This window comes from Daphnia carinata, chromosome 5 (assembly GCF_022539665.2).
Source record: "Daphnia carinata strain CSIRO-1 chromosome 5, CSIRO_AGI_Dcar_HiC_V3, whole genome shotgun sequence".
Taxonomy (NCBI): Eukaryota; Metazoa; Arthropoda; class Branchiopoda; order Diplostraca; family Daphniidae; genus Daphnia; species Daphnia carinata.
Window position 1 is genome coordinate 818,239 of NC_081335.1, and position 21,396 is coordinate 839,634.

The 21,396-nt window shown below is 41.5% G+C and overlaps 5 protein-coding genes across 10 annotated transcripts; all 5 read right to left on the reverse strand.

Annotated features, from left to right (window-relative positions):
• Window positions 1-212: 212 nt before the first annotated feature.
• LOC130696259 (coronin-2B-like) lies at window positions 213-8,141 on the reverse strand. 2 transcript variants are annotated; one of them, XM_057519348.1, is made up of 8 exons: window positions 8,063-8,141; window positions 4,102-4,156; window positions 2,823-4,017; window positions 2,574-2,707; window positions 2,052-2,249; window positions 1,166-1,270; window positions 946-1,101; window positions 213-854 (listed from the first exon to the last, which is right to left on the reverse strand). In XM_057519348.1, the coding sequence occupies exons 1-8, from the start codon at window positions 8,134-8,136 to the stop codon at window positions 714-716; spliced, it is 2,058 nt and encodes a 685-aa protein (XP_057375331.1). In that variant the 5' UTR covers window positions 8,137-8,141; the 3' UTR covers window positions 213-713. The 2 variants fall into 2 exon arrangements, with proteins under 2 accessions (XP_057375331.1, XP_059351296.1); XM_059495313.1 differs by lacking the exon at window positions 8,063-8,141 and adding an exon at window positions 6,206-6,558.
• A 7-nt stretch (window positions 8,142-8,148) lies between these two features.
• LOC130696275 (glycerol-3-phosphate dehydrogenase [NAD(+)], cytoplasmic-like) lies at window positions 8,149-10,937 on the reverse strand. Of its 3 annotated transcripts, XM_057519363.2 has the most exons (9): window positions 10,789-10,937; window positions 10,562-10,681; window positions 10,058-10,238; window positions 9,851-9,991; window positions 9,532-9,786; window positions 9,239-9,469; window positions 9,019-9,125; window positions 8,865-8,957; window positions 8,149-8,478 (listed from the first exon to the last, which is right to left on the reverse strand). In XM_057519363.2, the coding sequence occupies exons 2-9, from the start codon at window positions 10,603-10,605 to the stop codon at window positions 8,454-8,456; spliced, it is 1,077 nt and encodes a 358-aa protein (XP_057375346.1). In that variant the 5' UTR covers window positions 10,606-10,681; window positions 10,789-10,937; the 3' UTR covers window positions 8,149-8,453. The 3 variants fall into 3 exon arrangements, with proteins under 3 accessions (XP_057375346.1, XP_059351297.1, XP_059351298.1); XM_059495314.1 differs by lacking the exon at window positions 10,789-10,937 and having other exon boundaries at window positions 10,562-10,736; XM_059495315.1 differs by lacking the exons at window positions 8,149-8,478; window positions 8,865-8,957; window positions 10,789-10,937 and having other exon boundaries at window positions 9,030-9,169; window positions 10,562-10,737.
• Window positions 10,938-12,186: 1,249 nt separating this feature from the next.
• LOC130696277 (single-strand selective monofunctional uracil DNA glycosylase-like) lies at window positions 12,187-13,748 on the reverse strand. Its single transcript, XM_057519366.2, has 4 exons — window positions 13,296-13,748; window positions 12,872-13,135; window positions 12,647-12,796; window positions 12,187-12,584 (listed from the first exon to the last, which is right to left on the reverse strand). Exons 1-4 carry the CDS (start codon window positions 13,647-13,649, stop codon window positions 12,450-12,452), a joined length of 903 nt encoding a protein of 300 aa, XP_057375349.1. The 5' UTR covers window positions 13,650-13,748; the 3' UTR covers window positions 12,187-12,449.
• Window positions 13,749-13,853: 105 nt separating this feature from the next.
• LOC130696299 (mothers against decapentaplegic homolog 4-like) lies at window positions 13,854-17,088 on the reverse strand. 3 transcript variants are annotated; one of them, XM_059495499.1, is made up of 11 exons: window positions 16,850-17,088; window positions 16,612-16,758; window positions 16,445-16,549; window positions 16,201-16,375; window positions 15,864-16,142; window positions 15,610-15,792; window positions 15,252-15,539; window positions 15,076-15,200; window positions 14,874-15,010; window positions 14,358-14,796; window positions 13,854-14,296 (listed from the first exon to the last, which is right to left on the reverse strand). In XM_059495499.1, exons 2-11 carry the CDS (start codon window positions 16,741-16,743, stop codon window positions 14,216-14,218), a joined length of 1,944 nt encoding a protein of 647 aa, XP_059351482.1. In that variant the 5' UTR covers window positions 16,744-16,758; window positions 16,850-17,088; the 3' UTR covers window positions 13,854-14,215. The 3 variants fall into 3 exon arrangements, with proteins under 3 accessions (XP_059351482.1, XP_057375375.1, XP_059351481.1); XM_057519392.2 differs by having other exon boundaries at window positions 15,076-15,191; window positions 16,871-17,087; XM_059495498.1 differs by having other exon boundaries at window positions 16,871-17,087.
• Window positions 17,089-18,132: 1,044 nt separating this feature from the next.
• On the reverse strand, window positions 18,133-20,968 carry LOC130696261 (sialin-like). Its single transcript, XM_057519350.2, has 11 exons — window positions 20,687-20,968; window positions 20,331-20,614; window positions 20,021-20,145; window positions 19,837-19,945; window positions 19,549-19,732; window positions 19,343-19,476; window positions 19,128-19,277; window positions 18,930-19,062; window positions 18,697-18,869; window positions 18,550-18,621; window positions 18,133-18,482 (listed from the first exon to the last, which is right to left on the reverse strand). Exons 1-11 carry the CDS (start codon window positions 20,763-20,765, stop codon window positions 18,288-18,290), a joined length of 1,638 nt encoding a protein of 545 aa, XP_057375333.1. The 5' UTR covers window positions 20,766-20,968; the 3' UTR covers window positions 18,133-18,287.
• Between the last annotated feature and the right edge of the window lie 428 nt (window positions 20,969-21,396).

Consider the following 21,396-nt stretch of genomic DNA (forward strand, 5'->3'; position numbering starts at 1 on the left):
TCAGCGCAATGGGATGAAAGTCGGCAACCAGCAATTTAAAAAAAAAATGTAGCTTCTTGAAATCTCACGAAGTCACATCAGAAACAACCAACTAAACACTACTGACAGCTTGACGAACAGTCTGTAAAAATTCGGAATTTTGGAAGGATGCCCTAAAAAATTGGTTGAGAAATTCCTAGGAGGCGAGTCGTCATTCTAAGCCAATAGAATGATTTAAGTTGTCATATGTATATATTTATAAGAAAAGAAAAAAAAACATTTTTTTTACACAGGCGAGGCAGAGCAAATCGAGAACAAAATGGAGGAAAAGAAAAAAGACTTCTTTAACGGTTTCGGGCAAACGAAAAAGTTCCGAGTCAATTCCGGTGAGGCAGAACATCAAAAATATACTCATAGAAAAAATAAAATTATAAAAAAAAAAAGAAGGGAAAGCAGCAAACGCACGAACTGGCATTCGACCAACAAACACTTCTAGATAGAATGGATAAGCGAGACACTGGCCAGCTGAACCAGTCTCATCGCTCTCTTCACAAGTGAAGCATTATCGCCAATGGTCAAAAACACGAGTTTTTTAAGCGAAAATAAAACGTCTGCCGACAGTCTTCCTATTAATATTTACATCGATCACAAAGAAGTGATGGGACTTTTTTGTTTCTATCAGTCGGGTTCTTCCGCAATTCGTAGGGCAAGGACGTGATGCTTGCCAGCTGCAATCACGCTGTTGAATCGGTGATAAAAGACATTTTGAAACGCTGGAGTTGCTCCTCAAGCTCGTGTATGCGACGGTCTTTGAGTACCAGTTGCTGCTTCAAGCGCCGGATTTCTTCTCCTTGGGCATCGTAAGCCCGCCTTAACTGTTTTTTATTGAAAAGTTGTATATCATTATTCTTCTGCAAACTTTACAAATCGACAAAAAAAAATAAAAGAAAAAAAAATAATAAAAACCTCAGTTCCTTTAACAGGGGCGTCGATGATTTCGATAGCTTTCTCCGATGTTATGAAAGCACTTCCGGAAATAGCACGCTGGTTCGTCGCCCCAATGCTCCCAATACCGATGCTATTGGCTTTGTGGATTCCATTAGTGGGCGAGACCATGTTCAACTGAACCGACAAGAAACATTTTCTTTAAAAATTTCATCAATTACATTAAATTAAGTTCAATTACCTGAGTCATGGAACGCGTAGGACGAGACCACATTTGTTGCGTCTGCTGGAACTTTGTGCCCAGATTGGTCGAAGTCTTTGCCGCCTTGGCGTCGGCCGCTCTCATCTGTACACAACAGAAGAGTCGAATGAATTTCTGGCTTTTTTGTTTTACTCATAAAACCATTTTCCTAAAAATAGGATGCTTTCATGCGTCTTTGCGGAGGGTGAAAAAAAAAAACCGTAGCCAGGGGAAGAGAGACAGAAAAAAGAGACAGAACTTTTAAAAATAAACCGCAAGTCAAGGGAGAGCCATTTTCTCGGAGAGTGAAATAACAACTCACCCTCCGTGTTTCCCAACTTAACCGAAACGACCCACGCACATGTTTCAACATAAGCAACAAGAGAAACAGCAGCAACAGCAGACGGGACGTGATGAGTGGCTCCAGATAGGATAACTCGTCATGCATACGGTCCAGATATTTCATGGTTTTAAATGAAATATGCACTTCAAAGATTCAACGGTGCGAGTTTTCTTTTCTTTCGTTAAGAAAAAAATAAAACCCCAATCTGGAGACTCGTAAGCACCTGACCGTATTATTTCACTGATTAAGGAACGAACGAAGGGGGAGTCAGGAATGTTTGTGAGGCATTAAGGAAAATAAAGAGGCTGTGAAAGAAAACTTTCAGTGGAGGGGGGCATGTTGAGAAGCCGTGTGTAGGATTTGAGGTTATGGGAAAACAATGTTCATTGAAACCCCGCTCGTCACACCCTTGACAAAACAAATCCAATAACGAGTTAAAAGGTTGTGCGTGACGCCACCGGATAAGGTTTTTTTTTTTTTGGTTTGTTTTATTTTGCCAACACCGCGGACGCTTCCCCAATCATTTTCACTGCGGGCAGATACCATCAAATGATAAGGTCCTTTGGCCTGTTCTTCCAGCAAACTGATGATGGCCCAGACGTGATTTCGACGGATCCTTTCTCGTTGGGCCGTGGGATCGCTATCGTCCTCGTCCTCGTCGTCATGTTCGTGCGAATCGGACGAGGCTGTTTCGTCCTCGTCCGTCGACGGGCTCATGTCGTGGAAGCCAGATTCTGCGCGCTTTGTTTTTGTTTGTTTTTTGGTGGTGGCACACAGAGATAAAGAGGACGGGTGTTTTTGTAAAAATATATCAGTCAAAGTCAAAGAAAATGTCAATGTTATTTCACGTGAGGCCTGCATGTCTATAGCAGTGGATGGACGCGAATAAGGAACGAAATGAATCATCCAAAAGAAAAAAAAAAGGGTATAATACTAATAACTATGATTCAAAACAAAACTAAGCAAATAAAAAAAAAAGGATTTAGGAGAGGAGAAATTCGTAGGCGGAAACCTACGAATTAGAGCAAATCACGCTATCAAGCTCGATAAAACAAGATAACTTACCTCTACCGGTCGATAATCGACGACAGTCTCCTGCGTGATGAAAGCAAACTTTTTGTCGTTATTCTTGTCAGAAGTCAGCAGTTTGCGCTCCACCGGGTCGTAGCGGACGGGTTTGAATGTCCTGACTGCGTGTGCTATTCACGACACATACAAGTATAAAAAATGTTGTAGAAAATAGCCAGTACCACCGTCATGCATACTTTCTCCGTCTTTCTCTTTTCTGTTTGTTTTGTTCTACAGTAAACTTACGTAGGACCGATCCTGTTTTCATAGACATGAGAACCGGGTCGCGATTGATGCATTTGATCCATTCTTCGGCCGTAAGGGCTGGAGTAGGTGCTGCCGTGTCCGGGTAAAGATCGTCTTGGTAGGTTTCGCTCTTTCGGGGCACAATCATACTGATGGGCTCGCACAATCCCCGGGTAGCGTGCAACTTGTAGAAGCGGAAAGTCTCGCAGACTTGCGTCTGAACTCCTCGTTTTGGCATGTAGCCAAGACCGCGTTGTGGGGAGCCGGACAAGTACTGTGTCAAGTAATGGATCCACGGTTCCTCATCCACTATCTCATAGTAGCGGATGTTACCGTCGCCTTTCCCGGCCACGTATATCATCCGAGTATCCGCATCATAATAAGGGATCAAAATACCCGATGAAGAATCGATCATTTCACAGCGCAGGGGCGTACTCAGATCCTCTTGCGACCACAAGGCGTACTGGCGATCTGATTGGCGAGAAAAGCCAGTTGTGAAAAGCCGGCCCGTGTCACCCAAGTAGACCACTTTGCTGGCTTTGCTGCCAACATGACAAGTGCCCTCCTTGATCACTCGGCCCGTCCTCGGCTCCACGATCCGCAACTGCTTGTCTTTGCAGGTTGTGGCCAGTAGAGAGCCGTCGCGGTTGAACGACATGGAATAGATGACATCCGGGTGACATTCGATTATGTTGATAGGTGTCCCAGTCCCGATATTCCAGACGAAAATGAGGTGATCCGAACCAGCGCTGAGAAGCACATTATCGGCAGTTGGATGCCATTCGATGTAGGTACAGCGTCGTTTGTGACCGCGGAGTTCCACTAGCCATTGCTGGACGTTTTCCGTACATCCACCATCGGGTATGTGCCACAGCTTGACGGTACAATCTTCAGAAGCCGAAGCGATAACATTGTCGTTAAACGGATTCCACTTGATGTCGAGGACAGGTCCGGCATGACCCGTCACCTTGCCAACGTTAAGATCCAAGCGGCCCGTTTTTTCTAGCGGCAAAACGATAAAGGCTCCACCTCCGGCCACTTCCGTAATAATGGCCAAGAATTTCGGATTAGCGGCACAGCAATTGGAATCGTGGGCGTCTTTGGTGATTTTCACGTTCTCATAACACTTGTCTTTACGCGCAGTTTGACCATAGACGTGGCGAAATTTGGAAGCCCTAACACCCCGGAACGACAGCTGTTGATTCGAAAAAGCAAAAAAAAAAAAACACCCGATTCATCATTGCCACATGTTCTAGTTCAATAGTTTTCTTCAACTCACCTGCGATGTATTCGTCATGGCTTCGTCGACGACTTGACTGATAATGGCGGATCTCCTGTTGGATAGAAACAAAAAGATTGATTAGAAACAGAAAACAAACCGCTTCTCGGGAACCAGAAAATGAGGTTCCAACAACTGTAACTGGTTTATGTCGATGCTCGACCGAGACCTACATCGTAATGAGATTCTCCGCTTGAGTTAACACAGCTAACCAAGTGGAATAAATAAAGCTTCCCCGGGTGGCTTTCAAAGGAAACGAAATTCTTCGACACTTTTTTATTTTTAAAGTACGCACGTACAACTTCTCCTTGTCAGACGTGTCCACGGTATTTTTTTTTATGATTGCTGTTCAAAGCGGGTGGGAGTGAGATAAAAGAGAGAAAACGGAGAAAGAGAGAGAAAATAACGTGGAAGATGTCGAACTCGTTATTTTTTGCCGACGTAAAAAATCGTTATTGTAGCGAACTAGTTCGGTTTCTGTATTGTTGAAAATTGAAACAATTTCCGCTTCAATGCAATCCCTTTCCACAATAACGAGGATAGGCTAAGTTATGGCCATCGGCGGGCTAGACAGTCCCAAGGACGTAATCATCAAACATGCTAATGATCCATTCTATACCTGCGGCTAAGCACGCGTGCGCTCTGCCGGACGCACCACATCACAAGTCTTCCTGCGGTACCCGGTATATATAAACATAAAACAAAAAAAGGCTATCGTCATCAAGAATGGATTGACGGCAACAACAAAAAAATTTTAGGCGGTAAAAAGGTAGAAGTAGGGTCCTGGCGTGGTGCATGGTAGCGGAAAGGATTGTCCACGTAAATTTTAATGTTGGAACACGTATTCAATTATTGTTTATAGCGGCGCCACGCGAACCACGCGAATGACTAAAGTTAAAAAAAAACAAAAAACACTGAGTATAAAGGGCGTGACTCTTGCAACGCCTGGCTTCCTCTCGTGAAGGACGTTCACGAAAAAAAAGAAACGGGAGAAAAAAAAAAGAATCAAGAAACGCAAAACGCTACAGCGGGTTCACTGTCCGCGCTTTGCTTGACGGCCCGCTCTCACGGTGACTCCTCCGCTTTCAGGCAACCTCTCAACGGCGAAACGGAATGAGATTGTCTCTACTTGGGGGCTTTAAACAATTAAAAAATTGGGCGTTTCAATAGATCTATCGTTTTGCATGGGATAACGAAGGGACCTCGAAATCAAGGCGAGTGGACTCTGTGGACTACATTTTGAAAATCAAGGTCCACGCGATTGCAGACCAGGCCCCCGCTATCTCGCTAATGCACAAACACGGAATGTTTACGCCTCATTGGTTTCTTTTTTATTTTCTTTTTTATCGCGACAGAATTTTCCCAAAATGCATGGCATTGCCAAATGCCATCAGATGAATTCACATTAAAACGCGTAACGGTAAATCAATTTCCTTTTCCGTCTGAAATTTCGTTTCATTAGCTTTTTTTTCTTTCCCCCCGCATTGCGCTTTCCAGTACCGGTACAGAGAAATTTTTTAAAAATAGACGGGCAAGGAAAGGATAGAACAAAACGACGCCAAGGGGGTGACTGACTTTTCTCCGCTACCGGGCAACAACGGAGAAATTAGCAAATAAAGGCACTGTGTGCGTATTAGACATCAACATTACTGCATAGTTTCAGAGCTATGTAGGTTAGTCAGCCGTGGCGTCCAGATGGCGTCGATGACCCAGGACATAAATGCAAAAAGCCAAATGTATGTGAACAAAACTGCAACGGCGCTTTGACGCGAGCATCTGCGATCCCGGAATCGTACCCAACAAATCGGACTAACCAAAACCAACAGGATGACTATGCAAGCTATGAACAATATTTTTTTTGGCACTTTGACACTAATAATGCAAGGTGGAGTGGGGTGTAAAACGTCGCCATTCATTTGGCAGAACCCTTTTCATTAAATCCAACGAACGGCTCCCCGGAACTCGTCAATCTTTTCCAATGGATCCTAATGCGCAGCATCCGGAAGACCTCGCCCCGAATAAGTATTATTTACATCCATTCACAGGCACACACCCATCGAAACCAACGACGTGGAATTTGTAAAAGAAGGGATGATGAACGTACCTTTCAGCTTTCAATTAACATTACATCAAGCGCCTATTGTTTTTGCTTCTCAGTCACGTACAACTTGATAAATATCCCAGCACGATAACAAAATAAAACTAAAAACAGGGACGGAGCTCAAAACTGTAGACCAGTGAACGGTGGAGGCGCAGAGCCAACTGACGGGGATTGCTGCTACCACTGTAGCTAATATAGTAGTATGCTATACAGTCTAAACGCCCAAAAAACCAAAAGGTGGATTTTTAAAAACGCCCTTTTCTCTACGTTCAATACGGAGTGTCATGAATACAAACAAGATTGCTTTACAAAAATGCAGGGGTTGGTATCATCTACCCATCCAAACTGTTTACCTCAAAATATCTGTTGTTCTTCAAAATTGGAAGCCATTTTCACAGTTATGGTGCAAGAATAAACTATGTCCCCCTCCCCCCTCTTCTTCCGTTCGCCACTGCTCAGCTGATATGACACCAGTACGTAAAGGAATTGTGAGACGTGCGTGCCAGAGATAACGGGCCGATACACGATCTTTGGAAAGTCTTAGTTTACATACGTATGGAGATGCGTGTTTGTTGCATAAACGTTTCGACGAATGAACCGAGAACAGGCCGGCAGCATCTGATCGTAAATTTAAAAGCGAGTCAAGTCAACATCTTGCGCGTTAGCTTTCCATTATTATGCCGAGGGGAACTAGGAAGAAGCATCTGTTGCGGTCTGTTGCCTTTTGCTGGCAATATGAGAGCAACTCGTTCATAACACTGCGACCGCCCAACAACAAGAACAAGACGCTTGATTGTAAGAATATAGGTCGGCTAGACAACGCCAGATGGTCGTGATGAGATTGGCCAACATATTTTCTTCACAATGCTTCCGACAACAAACAAATCCCACAGGCACACTTTTTCTACTACTCTCACAGCTGTCTCCACTTAAACCATTGGCTCAATCAAATCCACCATCCATCTTCATATGCACTAGAGAGAGAAATCTGACCGGCTTCTGATTCGCCGGTACCTGTTCCATCTCACGCCCGATTTCGCTTAAAATTTTTTTTCTCAACTAATAAAAAAAAACTTTCTACAAAAACGGAAAGGCATGCAAACAAACAATACGTCATTATGGGCTGTTATCGCATTAGTTCACGTCGCGTTTACTCTCATTCAGCTAAACAAGGTCGGGAGGACTTAAAACGAAACGTTGATAACCGATACCCTACGGAACACAACGTGGGAAAACTATTTAATAAATGAAAAGTAGTATTTTTTTGTACTTTAAATTTTGGACAACGAGAATTCAACTATTTTGATTTTACTTTGAAAACCAGGGGTTTAGGAAATTCTTACCACTAGAGTAAATATCTTTTTTCTTTTAATTTTAATTTACGCCTTCTGTCAAACGAATGAGCACCTATGGTTAAAATAACTAAAAGGTGTTCATTCACACTCTGTTGGTTTAACATCTAAACCACATGTTTCCAAAGATAATAATTACAATATTATCTTCTCAAGCTGATTGACATTGAAAAGCTGGTTAACAAGTGGTACCAGCATTCCAGCATGTGACACCCCAAACGGGGGCAAGGTCTCCCTTACACCCAACTAACCATCCAGGCCAGGGTAACATTTCCATAATGCACTCTATCGATTTTCACAGCTGGACTTGAGCAAATTACAAGGGTGTTGATTCATTTTCACAAGTAACACTATTTGTTTCAAGGAAAATGTGGTTTTAACGCTTGACGTGGGGGATGTCTTGGTTAGTTTTTCGTAATCAATAAATATATCACGCAATTGCTAAAATTTCATTTGCAACACGTTAGTAGAATTTTTCAGTTATAAAACAATCAAGCAATTAGCTTACGTTTCGCTGTTAGTTGAATGAGGAAATTGAGTTTCACCGGGAACATTTGACACTTGAATTGCAGCCGACGCCATGAACACACAAGCTGCATTGCCAAGTAATGTATTTCCAAAGTTGGCAACAAATTAATCAACAACGATAGACAACAAAAATTACAAACCATAGTAACGCACCATACGGTAGCCTACTTAACAAACCCCGATACATATTTCAATAGTTTTATTCCCAGCTCCGTAAACGGTAGAATTTTTCACGGTGCTAGGAGGTGTAGAAACTTTGGTAAGTTGGAGTGAGAAATCAGGCACACGCGAGAGAAAATACAATGTGGCTAGAATCAAAGAAAAGACCGGAAAAGTGACGGGTGGGAGAGGGTTGTGGAGTGGGAGATGGCTTAAAGCTTGGCTCGCGAATCAGCCCTGTCGACATAAAAAGATTGAAAATCAAGACGTTTTCGTTGTAAAAGTGTCAAGCTAGTACTACATTCGCTTTTTGTTAAAGACTTTTAGTTCTAATCATACTACTATGCAGACTGATTACTGGAGCAGCAAACAGTGTGCGAAATGTACCACACAACCCCTTTTTACACTGGCAAGACGCCACGAATAAGCAGGTGGAAAATAACGTGGACTACTGCTTAAGAAGCACTTGAAAAAGAAGGTTAGTCAACAAACACTAGCTAGGGGAAAAGGAATTCCCTGTATACAATTATGATCCACTGGCAGAGAAAGAATCTTGTGCTACATTCAATGACAACCACATTGTGCAGACCGATCCGAACACGCAATTGCATTCCACCACTCACATGTGCTCTGGATGGTTGCGAATGCAATCGATCATCTGCTCCGGAGCAAGTTCGCCCAAACAAATTCGATGAATCGCGGTGAAGAGAGGGAATCTGCGAACAAAATCAACTATTTAGTTATTTGCTTGCCAAGGTATTTGAATCGTTTGCATACTTGTCCTCAATGCCTTTATTTTTCAGCATAAAGTTCACCTCCTCGGCAGTCGCGGGTCCCTGAAGTTGTTGTCCATTGAGCATTTCTTTCTCCAACTCAGCTATGCTCTGAATAGTCATAACATCGGCTTAATTGTCTTAATTCCATTTCACTTAAATGACGTAAATGCAGATGCAATGTCTAAGAATATCTAGACTTCCGTTCGGTGAAACTCAGCTACCTTCTTGGACTTTACAAATGCCTCTGAAACACGTCGGTTACGTCCACCGTAACAAGTTGTAATCAAATCTGCGACTCCACAGCTTTCAAAGAACGTTGATAGTTTGGAACCTGGGTAGAAAAGCTCCGCAAATTTTATCATCTCCATCAAACCCAAACGGATGACCGCTGCCTTCGTGTTGTCGCCGTAGCCCAAACCATCAACGAATCCGGCACCACAAGCCACGATGTTCTGAAGATCACAATTGGAATTTAAAATACTAACCAACCATACTTTTCATTGCAATGTGTTACCTTCAAAGCACCGCACATTTCCACAGCTTCAACGTCATTCACAACCACCACTCTGAAGTAGTGAGTTTGAATGATGTCGCGCAAAACATTTCCCTCCTCTTGCGATGCGGCTCCAATGGTTGTCTCGCAAAACTTTTCGTCTGCTACTTCTGGGGCAAGATTGGCGCCCATTAAAACAGATATTGGGATGTTAAGCTTTGCATTGATGGCATGTGAAATCAACTCAATGCCACCTCCTGGTACTGGCAAGAAACCCTAAGGTTAAAAGGAAAATTTTGTTTTGTTTACTTCTAATTAGTACATGTGCAAATAAGTTTACTTTGATTAGGGATAGTCCAAAAGCATTAGCCTTGATCTTCCCTTCTAGTTGATCACAAATTCTTGTGATGAATTGATGAGGGATAACAAAGATCAAAATATCAGCATCTTTAGCTGCTTCAACTACATCAGGGATTGCAATCTAAGGAATAGAAACAGAATATCTATAACTTTCTTCACAAATGTTGTACACTTATAATGACCTTACAACATTCTCAGGTAGTTTATGGTTGGGCAAGTATTTCACATTTTCATGGGTTTCATTGATAATTTCAGTTAGCTTTCGTCCATCGATCATTTCCTCAAAGACCCACATGGACACTTGGCTTTCAAACTGGGCGCTGTGTTTCACAACATTGTGACCAATGATCTTTGCAATGGTTGATCCCCTACAAAGAAAATATTAAGCCAGAGTTTTAGATAGGCAAGTCAAATAACACTATTTTTGGTCAGATAGTAAAATATTGTTTCAAAGATTGTAAAAGGAAAACAACAAAGGAAATGTAGGCTAGGGGTCACCTTCAGCCAATGTGCTTTCTAAATTATGATCTATTTTTATATCAAGAAACAGCTGACCTATGTTTGCTGTTGAGACAAAACTTATAAACCAGTGAAATTTTATTTTAGCATACATATAAAAATAAAATGAAATTTTTACAATAAATAAAAGAAATGTGTTACAAACTTTAAATAGTAAAAAAAAATGAAATACCAATTTCCTGATCCCACAACACAGACTTTCTTCTTCAGGCTCATGTTGTCACGCGACGAATAGCAAAAACACACTGCACTAGGGCGGTAAAAGCTAGATGACAAAAAACAGCGAATTGATCTAAACAAATGTAATCGAAAAAACATACCCAAAGTGCTAGTTACATAACATGATACATGAAAAATATAAAATATCTGTGTTAACGTATAAGTATAACTATGTGAAACCTTTTGCTTATTTGTGCGCTAACTGGCTCGTCTGCTGGTACGCTCCACACGAAGAAAGTTTTGATACTGCGAGCTAAACAGCTGTCCCCCTAGTCCATATATATGGAAGCGAAATTGTTTCTCCCGACTGTTCGAGGAAGGGAGAGTGGACTGAGAGACGAACGAGGGAGGCTAGCACTACGACTGGTTGTCAAGTTTTTCCGCTGAAATTCCAGGAAACTTCATTTGAATTTATAATAAGTGAAAGTGCACGGTGACTTGATGGGTGACTGTTAGAATTTTGATGCGCTAAAATATGACGTAATAAAAAAAATCCAACGTTTTATTTAGGCTTGACTGTGTCGTATCTCAAGCAAATAAGCATACCATCCAAAGATTGCTGTCTATGTTTGTCCACTCGGAATTTGGCTGATATTCCTAATATTACAATAGCAAAAAGTTCAGGATATTTTCATCGCGTATTTTGAGTCGATGGGAATATAGATTCGGCCTGTTAATTGAAACCGCTTGTATTTTCAGGAAATAAGGAGTCATCTTATCAAGGGATATACATGTGTGTTTTGACGTTTCTGACCTCACTCCTCTTTCGGACTTGAAACTGTAGCCTGTGAAAATATCCTCTTGCCAGTTCTAAATCCTTTGATAAGGGCAACCTTCAAATAATCCCAACAAAACATTACCCTAAATGTTAGGAAGAACAGCTTCGAAGACATTTGAAAAAGCGCAATAACGAGGGAGAGAGTCGAAAGAATATGGCGGTTAAAACTAGAAATGGCTTCCTCCGTTGCTGTCGTTATTTTTAGTCTGGTTTTTCTTCATCAAACTGTAAATTGAACGTCAGGCAATGCCCAGACAGTAAAGTACGATAGAATGGGCTTCGAGTAAAGGGGGAAAAGCTTTGCTAGCTCATACTGGAATTGGGTATTCAATTGAACAAACTACTTTCTTTTTCTTCCTTTTCTTTGAACTTTGAATTGCCATTGCAGTTGATTTACACTAGGTGTTGTTATGCAGTTGGTTACACTAGGTGATGAACAATCAGACACCATACTATTATTTTTAAATGTTCGCTGACCGAAAAGCTTAATTTTTGTGGGGCAGCGGAAATTAACATTATTTTGGTTTCTATTGTTCTCCTCGTCAGAGCGTCAGTAAAAGTAAGATTAATCTTTTGTACGGCTTTCGTTGTGCAATAGCCTGACTCCATCCGTAAGTGCTACATAGTACTTTGCATATTCCTAAGGATAGAAATAAAGTTAGATTGCCCAAAATTCTAGTCGACTGCTGACGTAAAAATGCAAAGGAAATTCGCGAAACGAGACTTGTGAGACCGAACCACTTTGTCCGAGGATTGTCTTACATCTCAATGAGTTTCTAGAGTGGCAGCAGGTTGTGATTGCGTATCAGTTGAGATGTATATTCATTTCCACACTGAGATCAAAAATGTAAAGAAATTAGAAATGTTAACTTTTACAATGTTAAATGACATAATAACAATAGAACAAAATTCTTTGACGAATATCTTGATGGCTTGGTTATTTAGCTTTTTAGCAAAGTTTTAAAAAATGGCTTTTGAGTTCTTTAGAATTTTAAAAATTCACAAAAATACTGCACCTTGTCAAATAGGTTTGTAACAGTTGACTTGGGGTTAAGTTCATAGATTAGGTACACTGATGCTGCTGATCTCCGCGAACAATATGAAGAATGTTCATTTCTTGCATGGATTTCAATACAGCTTCTTTCCAACCTTTGTTGGCAGATGGATTAATCGGACTAGGATGTAGTATGCAGCCGATCTATTTATAAACGTTTATCATTATCTTTTGGCATTGTTCTTTCACAGGTTAATTTTTCATACCGTTACGTTTAGGGAGTGCTTCTTAACTGTCTCCCGTACACGATACTCAGCAAACTTCCCGATACCAATAACGATGTCCACTTTCAGAACAGTGATAATCTCGCCAAGTGATGTGTCACATAATTCCATGATTGCTTGGCGGTCCGATGACTTGTAAATTTTCAAAAACCATAAATGTAGCAATTCAATACCCACAGGTGCGTGCTAATGTAATGATTATAGTACTTTCAGTTCAGGAGGAGTGATATTGCGGCCACTCGTGTGCATGAAGCTCAGTGGACAGTAGCTGTAAACAAAACAGTTTTTGAACATGTTTTCTGGAGTAAAGCAGATGTCTCGGAAGAAACCCCAAAAGCGCTGGCCGCTAACCTCGGTACGTGGACACTGAAAGCCTTGGACCTTCCGTTGGGGATGCTCTACAGGCGGATGACCAACCGTTCCGACAATTCCAAGCCAATCTTGAACCAATCTTGCAGCTCCAAATGGAATCTGAACATGAAATACAATAGCAATATAGTTACTAGTCTCAGGCTAAATAATAGAGAATGTAAATTGATAAATGCAACTACAGTTGAATTCCGTATGATAGAATGAGGTAATCATCAAATGATACTTACAAATAGAACTGTAATAATAAAACAGTAATCACCCCAGTTTGAACCATGCCCCAAGGACCAGGATTCATCCCAACAAAAAGAATTTGTTTTTTGCTGTTTCCATATTTGGTAACAAATAGTCCATGTGTTTCCCAGGCATAATTCAATGGATTATACACATATGCCACAGGAGGACTAAACAACAGCCGATTTAGTTCATTGCTTAGCCTGCTTTCGATATTCAGAATTTGTACAGCAATCGATGCCGTGGTGTTAAGTTGGCCTTGAGTTTCATCTACTCCATGTTTAACTTCGTTGGGTGTCATTCCAGTGGATGCATCTACATAAGTAGGAACAGTCAATGTTGAACTACTTGCTGTACTTGGTGTCACATTAAACAAATCCATTGGGTTAAATTGAAAGAGATAAGTTCAGTCGTGGCAAAAGTAAAAAAACTTGCATTTGTTTGTTTTGTCTTTTGGATAACCACTGTCAACGCCATCTAGTCACAAGGAGATCGACTACTTGTGCCCACAAAGGCGTAGTGGAAAGCAAGATGAAACCACAAATCTAGACGGATACAATAAATAAATGGAATAAAGCAAGACAAGTTCTGGGCAATCTTTTTTTCTTTTAATCGACAGACTGAGTAACCAAATGTAAAAGTAACATGGTAAACAAAAGACAGCATGCAATATTGGAGTTCTCACGAGACACACCAAGCATCATTAACAATATGATATAGTGTCAAACATCAGAGAAGAAGCACTCTCTGTTAACCAAAAAAAATAGACAAGAGAGACGTCAGCTAAGTTTCGTAGAATGTCCAGGACATGCATGATACAATGGGAAACCCAAAAGAATTCGAATGCTATTGCACAAATGTGGCTCGTCCAATTTTTAATTGATTGACGTTTCCAGCTTCAATGTAAAAATGGGAAGTTCCAGTGCCATTTTTTGAGTTTGGCTACTTTTATTCATGAGGTCTTGGCCCATCAATTGGCATAGTATGTAATACCTCGTCAAGTAACTGTAGTGCGCGATGTAAATGAACCTGGATAGCCAAAAGAATACATGATGAATATTCTAAATTGAAAACAATATAAATTAGGTACCTCAATCCAGCAGGGGGTCTCTTTAATAGAGTTTCGTGGATAGTCTGGACCCCATCCTTTGACAAAAGAAAGTCGGAGAATACATAGCCTCCTTAAATCATCTACTCCGATGCCTGCAGCGGCCGTCAAACTGATTGGAGGCGGCATTCCGGGAACATTGTTCGAGCCGGGCATGTGTCCAGCTACAGCGGCGGCTTGAGCAGCGGCAGCAGCCTGAGCAGTAGCCGCTTGCTGTTGCATTTGTCCGTGACACTGTCTCAAGTCAAAAACTTTGATGTAGGCCGATGGATAGATCTTATGGACCGCATCTCCAGGAGCTCGGCCTGCTTCTCGGTCCAGGTAGTAACTCTGAACGAAGACGCTGTGATCAGACAAGCAGCGCAGCCAAACGTCTCCTTCTCCTCGCAAATCCAACTGGACTCCTTTACCAATATGCAACCTGAGGCAAAAATAAAACGAAGATTCTCAATAAACATAGAGACGAGTGAAAATTTGACATGGAGTCCTAAAATCTACCTTGCCCTCTCGCTCTGATCAGTGCGATGGACGTTGCTAAGGGCACCCAGGCAAAACCGATCACCTCCTGATGGATCGACATAGCCATCGACAGTGACTGTCGGACAGGACGATGGTACTTTGAAAGTTTCTCCCACCTTAATAAGGCAAATTATAATTTACACCGTAATCAAGATCGCAATAGTGTGTTTCCTTTACCAACCTGAGTGTCTAACTCAAAATATGCAACCGAGCACCAGAATTCTGGTACTGGTTGCGACGACAGAGCGGTTTGTACTCCTAAATCATGTTGCTGCACGGTAGGAGTTTGATGAGGCCCTATTGAAGCTGAAGTTTAATTTACGTTATCATAAGTGCAATGGGTTATTCATGACATACAGTAGCTCGGGTGATGATTTCTTGGATCGGGAGGTTGCATAGTTTGCGTGTAGGTTAACGTGCTATTACCAGTCCATGTACCCTGTCCACTTACACCGGCCCCGGTAGGAGGACACGATACCGAGCCTGACCCGACGACCGGCTGATTGTTCATGGCAACGGCCATAGGTGGGGGTCCACCTTGCGGAGGAGCATAATTCTGCTGCTGGCCAACCGTATTTTGAGGAGTGAGTGGTTGAAATCCATTCTGGAGGTTATGCGGTGACATAGGGATCAAGCCCGCAGAGCCTAACAAAAATATTCACCGACAAATTAATACAAGTTTATTTTTTAATTCACCGACGAAGAAAATACTGACTTGATGGCATGTCATTGCCAAAAAAGACCTGTCCACTGCTCGACGAAGAAGCTCCTTGAGGTGTGGGAGTCGGGATACTGTGTTGTTGTTGTTGCTGCTGCTGCTGCTGCTGCTGTTGTTGCTGTTGTTGTTGCACCTGCTGCTGCATATTATGCGGTGGGCTAGTAGGACTACTAGGCGGCACTATAAGAAAAAAGGCCGTTATGTCTTTCGATTACCATATCAACAGAAGTTGCATAATAAAAGTTCATTACATTGCCCCTGATTCTGAGAAGGATGTGGCATCATGGAAGTGAAGGTCGGTGTAGGTGGAGGACCATGATGCTGTATAGTTTGTGGAGGTTGTTGTTGCATTGTAGGAGGCATTTGTGGGACAACTCCTGACACACCAGGTGTCGACATCCCCATACCCATCTGAGACTGACCACCTCCACTGCCATCAACATCCATGCTTCGGGAAAGATATTCATCCTTCACCATGGCACCAGATGAAGAGGCTCCTCCAGATGGCTGTAAACTGAGGCTTGAGAGATCTAAAAACAAAAAAGAAGGCAATAAAACTACCAGTCTCAAAATGTTTAAATAGCTTACCAATTCCAGGTGAAACAACCCTTTCATAATGATATGGGTTCACACAAACTGAATCACACTTCAAGTCAAATGCAAATTGACAAAACTTGACATGTTTCAGCTCATTTTTATGCAAATCAGGCCATCTCCAAATTCTGGCATATATGACATGTGGAAAACCTTTTCTTCCAGCCACCTAAATTTAGTTAGATTATTTAGTATGTCATTAATGAATTCTAGTAATGAAGGGTATTCTATTAATGACCTGAAGTCTTCCATCTAGTGTCCTCTGAATAGTGACACACTTGCTTGGATGAGCTCCGTTGGTTGTAATGGCAGTAATCAAACTGTCAAGTTCATCCCTCTTTTCCTGAAAGAAGATCGGAAAATCAATTTACACTGTTCAAGACAAACTAATAAAAAAAATTGTACCTTTAACTTTTTGACAAGGCTCTCAATGGCCCGCTTTGAGAAACTCTCACTTTCCCCTCCTTGTCGATGGCACATTAAACTGTGAACGATACTGAGGCAGGCATCTGCACTGGTTGGACTACTGCTTGTCATCTTAGACTCACTTGTCTGAATGGAAAGGATTCACCAACACATATATTTGTAAGTGTTGCATAATCGCCAGAGGGGGTTGACATAACGTTATGGGATTGTTACGCACATTGAATTTTTGAAATTTTACCTGCAGGGCGGATTCTACAATCCTGCCACCTCGCCCACGTACGAATTTCAAAACAAAGACGAATCAAACAAGCGCAGTCTGGCGATACAGACTTCAACAATCCAAACTCGAAGTGTTATATTGCACAATAATCACATAATACTTTTCGAACGGCCTTAAAACGTCTACACACGTCAACACACGCCTTTACGCCTCCATTGCATAGCCACGGCGTTGACAGATTTTTGGCGCCTGCCTGGCGCCAAACAAAAATCAAAAATTTTCTAAAAAGCCTCGAGGCGGTCTTGTGTCTCCCCGCTTCCACTTTCCTGAGTAGTCTATTCTATTTATTTCTTTTTTTATTCTATTTGTTATCACAAAAGGAAAGTTACTAGTGCGTTGCTAAACGCAAAAAAAAAATTTATAGTATAACAACAAAGATTCGAACCCGTGAAATCAGCATGGCAGTCACTAACTGTGCCATAGCGCCATGCTACATTTACTATATATACATATAGGCTGCTTATTTAAATGGGTGACACCCACATCAAAATTTGGTTAGGATGTGCGGTCCTGGCACAATGGTTATCGCCCTCGCTTTGTATTCTGTTGTCCCCGGGTTCAAATCCCGCCACCGCCAATTTCCCTCCATGCTCTCCTCCTCCACCACCTTCTCCTCCCTCCCACCCCTCCATGTCACCGTTCAAGAATCAACTTCGGATTCGCAAGATTCTTCATCGGAATACGGAACTTTCAGCATCTTCATTACAACGGATTCTCAAGATTCATCTCATCGCAAGTTTCTACATCCTCACTACAACGCTCAAGAAAGAAGAAAAATAAAAAAAGAAAAGAAGAAGAGAAGAAAAGAATAAAAAGAAAGAATAAGAAAGAAGAGCCATGCCTACTATAAAGGGGCTTAAAATGGCACAAAAAAAAACGATCTGTAGTACCGTTGTACATCATTGTCGATCTGTACACTACACGTTCAAGATCGACTCACACAACTGAGGTAGAGATGAGGTAAACGTAGTCTGTAGGTTGTTGGTAAGCCTCCCCATGGCCACTAGGTTCATGGATGCAGGCAGCTTATCATCGGGATATGTGACCCTCTTCGATACCAATGTTTTTGTTTACCTTACTGTTACGTTGAACTACTTGATATTATCGGTGGTTGCCATAATGCGGATAAAGCTGTTTAAAAAAACACCATATTTTCTAGTGACAGTAAGTGACATGATTCATGTAGGATAAAATAATTAGTTTGATAATTGTGTTGCATGAACAAATCAATAAAAGAATTATATTTCGTTTGGGTTCCAATTAAACCCACAAAAAGAATAAATTTTCAATTTAAAGGTTTGTCTTAAATATATGCTCTAATAAAAACCAACAAGTATGGATGGCAGAATAAACGAGAAGACCGGCATGAAGATTTTCACGACTCAAAGGTATCAGTTCTGTTAGAGACGGGTGGTTGAATCAATCGCGTATCTTTTTCTTGGATATCAGCACCAAGTGGAAGGGCCCATTTTTGCCGTTCGCTCGATCCGAAAATAAGATAAATCAGAGCTCCAAATATATAGAGAGAACAACTGATGTAGAAAACTTTAGCCCATTCACTTGCTGATCCCTTCATTGAGAGATAAAAGTACTCATGACAATTTGAAAATTTGAAATATGAACTACATCCATTTTACCGATGGTGTCAGATAAGCAATGACAACAGGAGAAACGAAGCCTGGAACAGTTCCTATCGTGCTGGCGATGCCCTTAAATGATGGTAATCAACATTCTATCATTTCTGATATTTTTAGCGTAATCAATGAGTAGTGGTTCTATGTTACCTGCAGAACTCCGGAATATTGAGGGGCTAGATCAATATTGGAGAACATAAAACCACCCATAATCGCTATTTCACTGCCTGCCTGGCTCAGGGCTAGCAAGAAAACGGCGATATAACGCCATTCGAATGTCAATTGGCATATGATAAAGAAACTGCAAGCCGGCAAAAGGAAGCCTGTTCCATACCAAAAAATCATTCAGTAAATGTTTGCCAATGCTTTATTGCAAAACAAACCAATCGTGTTGAAGATTTTTCTCAGCCACGTTAGTGAACATAGCTGTTTTCCACGACACCAATCGAAGAACTTTCCAGCTACGAGATGGACGACCAGAGCAGCAGCATATGGCATCGACGACAGTAGTCCGTTCTAGGGACAAATAAGTTGCATTAAAAACATTTCAAGTAGCTAATTGGAACCAATATGTCCATTACTTGCGTGATGTCGAACTTGAGAGCTTCTTTCATGAAGATGGGCAGGCCGGAGATGAGAGTGTAGAAGCCCCAGTTGAGACAAAATTGGCAGACATTAATGGTGTGTACGGGCACGGAGCTGAGAATGCATTTCCAAGGGATGCTGTTGTACTGTATTTCGATAAAATGTTCCATTAACTGGCTGGAAAATAGAACGACAAACAGGCATAATGTACCTTTTTGCCAGGTTGTTTCTTCAGGCAATATGGCTCCAAGAAGGTGAGCTCATCGTTGGTTATACGCGGATGAGTCTCTGGCGAGTCATGAACCAGGAAAATGGCCCCCACGACCCAAATAACTCCCAGCAAACCTTATGTTCAAGAATCGATTAACTTGAGAAAATGTGGACGTAGACATTTTAGTGATATAACAAATAACAAACCAGACAGGTAGAAGATGGAAGGCCATCCACCAGCGAAACCGTATTCACATAGGAAGCCTGACAGTGGAAAGGTGATGGAACTGCCTAACGTAAAACCAGCGAACGCCAGACCTATCAACGTTCCTCGTTCGTCGGGTGCTGACCACCGAGAAAAGAGTGGCTGGATGGTCGGCAAAGCAAGACCCTTTTTTTTTTAAACAAAAAATCAATTTCATAAGTTCATTTTCAAATAACAGAAAATGGGGTACAAAGGCAAGTAGAAAACTAATGCGATAGATTCATATTTACCGATGCTAAGCCAAGAGTGAGTCTCAAAAAGAAAAATAATCGACTCCATTGCGCCACAAATGGAGATAGCAGACTAATAACGCTCATGATCGACATTGCTAAAATCAGGCTAAAACGAATAGACAATAAAATTAATCTTCAGAAGAGAAACATTATCCATTTAAATGATAATACAGATTCCTACATGGCTTTGCTACCAGCCATTCGATCGCTTAGCCATCCACCGAAGACTTGTGTAACCCAAAATCCATAGTAAAAAGCGCTCAGCATGCTGCCTTGTACTTCTTTGTTCCAATCGAGACCTTCTTCCTACGTACGCCAAATACGAAACAAAAGAAAAAGTATTAACAAACATAGAACAGCATTCTGCTGCAATGTCGGTCATCGTCGTATTTGACTCAAAAACCGCAAAAATACGTAAGCAATAAATAGCCGAAGGCGAATACGCCAGCTATAGCAATACAATAAAAATACTGTTTTCTTAAGATGCTCACCTCGTCGAAAATTTGCCGCAGGTCATCATCAAAAAAATCTTTTTGCTCTGCCGAGTCGTAGCCAGGACTGGAAACGAACGAAGTGGTGATGTCATCGCGAAAGCTGTCGTTGCTAATAGCGACAACGGTCGTATCGTTAACATAACGGAGTTCACGTACCATACACACCAGAGCAAAACTCAGGTTGAGACGCATTAGGAAAAAGGTAAATGTGGCTGCCAAACACATTAATGCGAGGTTTAGGCGACAACTTAGCCATAGTCTAGCGCGGCGTCTACGTAACGCTGCAAAGCAATGTCAAAACAGTCGATTGAAATCAATTTGAACTGTAAATTCGATGATAAAAATTCAATTACGTGCCAATGACGATTCAGTCGGACAGCTGCTAGCAGTCGAAATCTTGCGTAAGGCCTCCATGTCTTCGTCGATGGCCATGTTGTTAGTATAAAAGTTTTTGTGCTTGAACAAAACCTCGTATAAATAGTAGTGTAAACTGGAATAAAATTCTTCGACGATGTACAAATGACAATGTGCGTAAACGGGGCTGTTAACGTCTGCACTGGGAAGATTACGCACCTTGCGTTGTTGGAAGTTGGCCCAGCAATGATTGGGTAGAAGCAACTACAATGTCTGTTGCATTACCTGTCCTACCCCCTCTCTCGTAGAAATCGTGCAAAGGCTGGGTTATAACCAAACACGTATAAAAGGCATGAAATTCTCTGAACTGTCAACGTCAATGGCCGCCAAGGCTGATCTGGATCTGGAATCTGGATGGAATTCTGAAGTCAATAAACTATTGAAATTTAAAAATGGTTTCCCACTAAACATTTTTTGCTGTTGACTAATACACCTCATTTAACTGTGTGTTTTGTTGGGTTTTTATCACATTTTTTGTTCACGTGTCCCTAGAGTATGATGAAATCCAACACGTGTAGTCCCTAGGTTGGAATCAGAAGAGGGAAGGGTAAGAAATAAATGAGTCACCCAAGATCATGACAAAGTTTGAAGGGAGAGGGGTAACAAATTTTATGCAAAATATTCCTGGGGGAATACGTTGTAAAACGTC

Bases quoted from the DNA above. Each gene is read 5' to 3' on its own strand.
- LOC130696275 (XM_059495314.1), bottom strand. From the start codon at position 10,707: ATGTTTTTTCGATTACATTTGTTTAGATCAATTCGCTGTTTTTTGTCA. The intron at 10,239-10,561 runs GTATTTCATTTT...TTTTCTTTGTAG, and splicing joins GTTGTGGGATCAGGAAATTG to GGGATCAACCATTGCAAAGA. The intron at 9,126-9,238 runs GTAGCTGAGTTT...ATGACTATTCAG, and splicing joins CATTTGTAAAGTCCAAGAAG to AGCATAGCTGAGTTGGAGAA.
- LOC130696299 (XM_059495499.1), bottom strand. From the start codon at position 16,743: ATGACAAGCAGTAGTCCAACCAGTGCAGATGCCTGCCTCAGTATCGTT. The intron at 16,143-16,200 runs GTAAGCTATTTA...TTTTGTTTTTAG, and splicing joins GGTTGTTTCACCTGGAATTG to ATCTCTCAAGCCTCAGTTTA. The intron at 15,011-15,075 runs GTTGGTAAAGGA...TGCCTTATTAAG, and splicing joins ATTTTGAGTTAGACACTCAG to GTGGGAGAAACTTTCAAAGT.
- LOC130696277 (XM_057519366.2), bottom strand. From the start codon at position 13,649: ATGGATTTGTTTAATGTGACACCAAGTACAGCAAGTAGTTCAACATTG. The intron at 12,797-12,871 runs GTACTATAATCA...AAAATTTACAAG, and splicing joins TCACTCCTCCTGAACTGAAA to TCATCGGACCGCCAAGCAAT. The intron at 12,585-12,646 runs GTATGAAAAATT...GTTTATAAATAG, and splicing joins AGCACTCCCTAAACGTAACG to ATCGGCTGCATACTACATCC.
- LOC130696259 (XM_057519348.1), bottom strand. From the start codon at position 8,136: ATGGCGTCGGCTGCAATTCAAGTGTCAAATGTTCCCGGTGAAACTCAA. The intron at 4,018-4,101 runs GTGAGTTGAAGA...TCGAATCAACAG, and splicing joins CCATGACGAATACATCGCAG to CTGTCGTTCCGGGGTGTTAG. The intron at 1,271-2,051 runs GTATCTGCCCGC...TGTTGTGTACAG, and splicing joins AAGGACCTTATCATTTGATG to ATGAGAGCGGCCGACGCCAA.
- LOC130696261 (XM_057519350.2), bottom strand. From the start codon at position 20,765: ATGGCCATCGACGAAGACATGGAGGCCTTACGCAAGATTTCGACTGCT. The intron at 19,946-20,020 runs GTAGGAATCTGT...TATTCGTTTTAG, and splicing joins ATGGCTGGTAGCAAAGCCAT to CCTGATTTTAGCAATGTCGA. The intron at 18,870-18,929 runs GTTTGTTTTGCA...GGTATGGAACAG, and splicing joins AAAAATCTTCAACACGATTG to GCTTCCTTTTGCCGGCTTGC.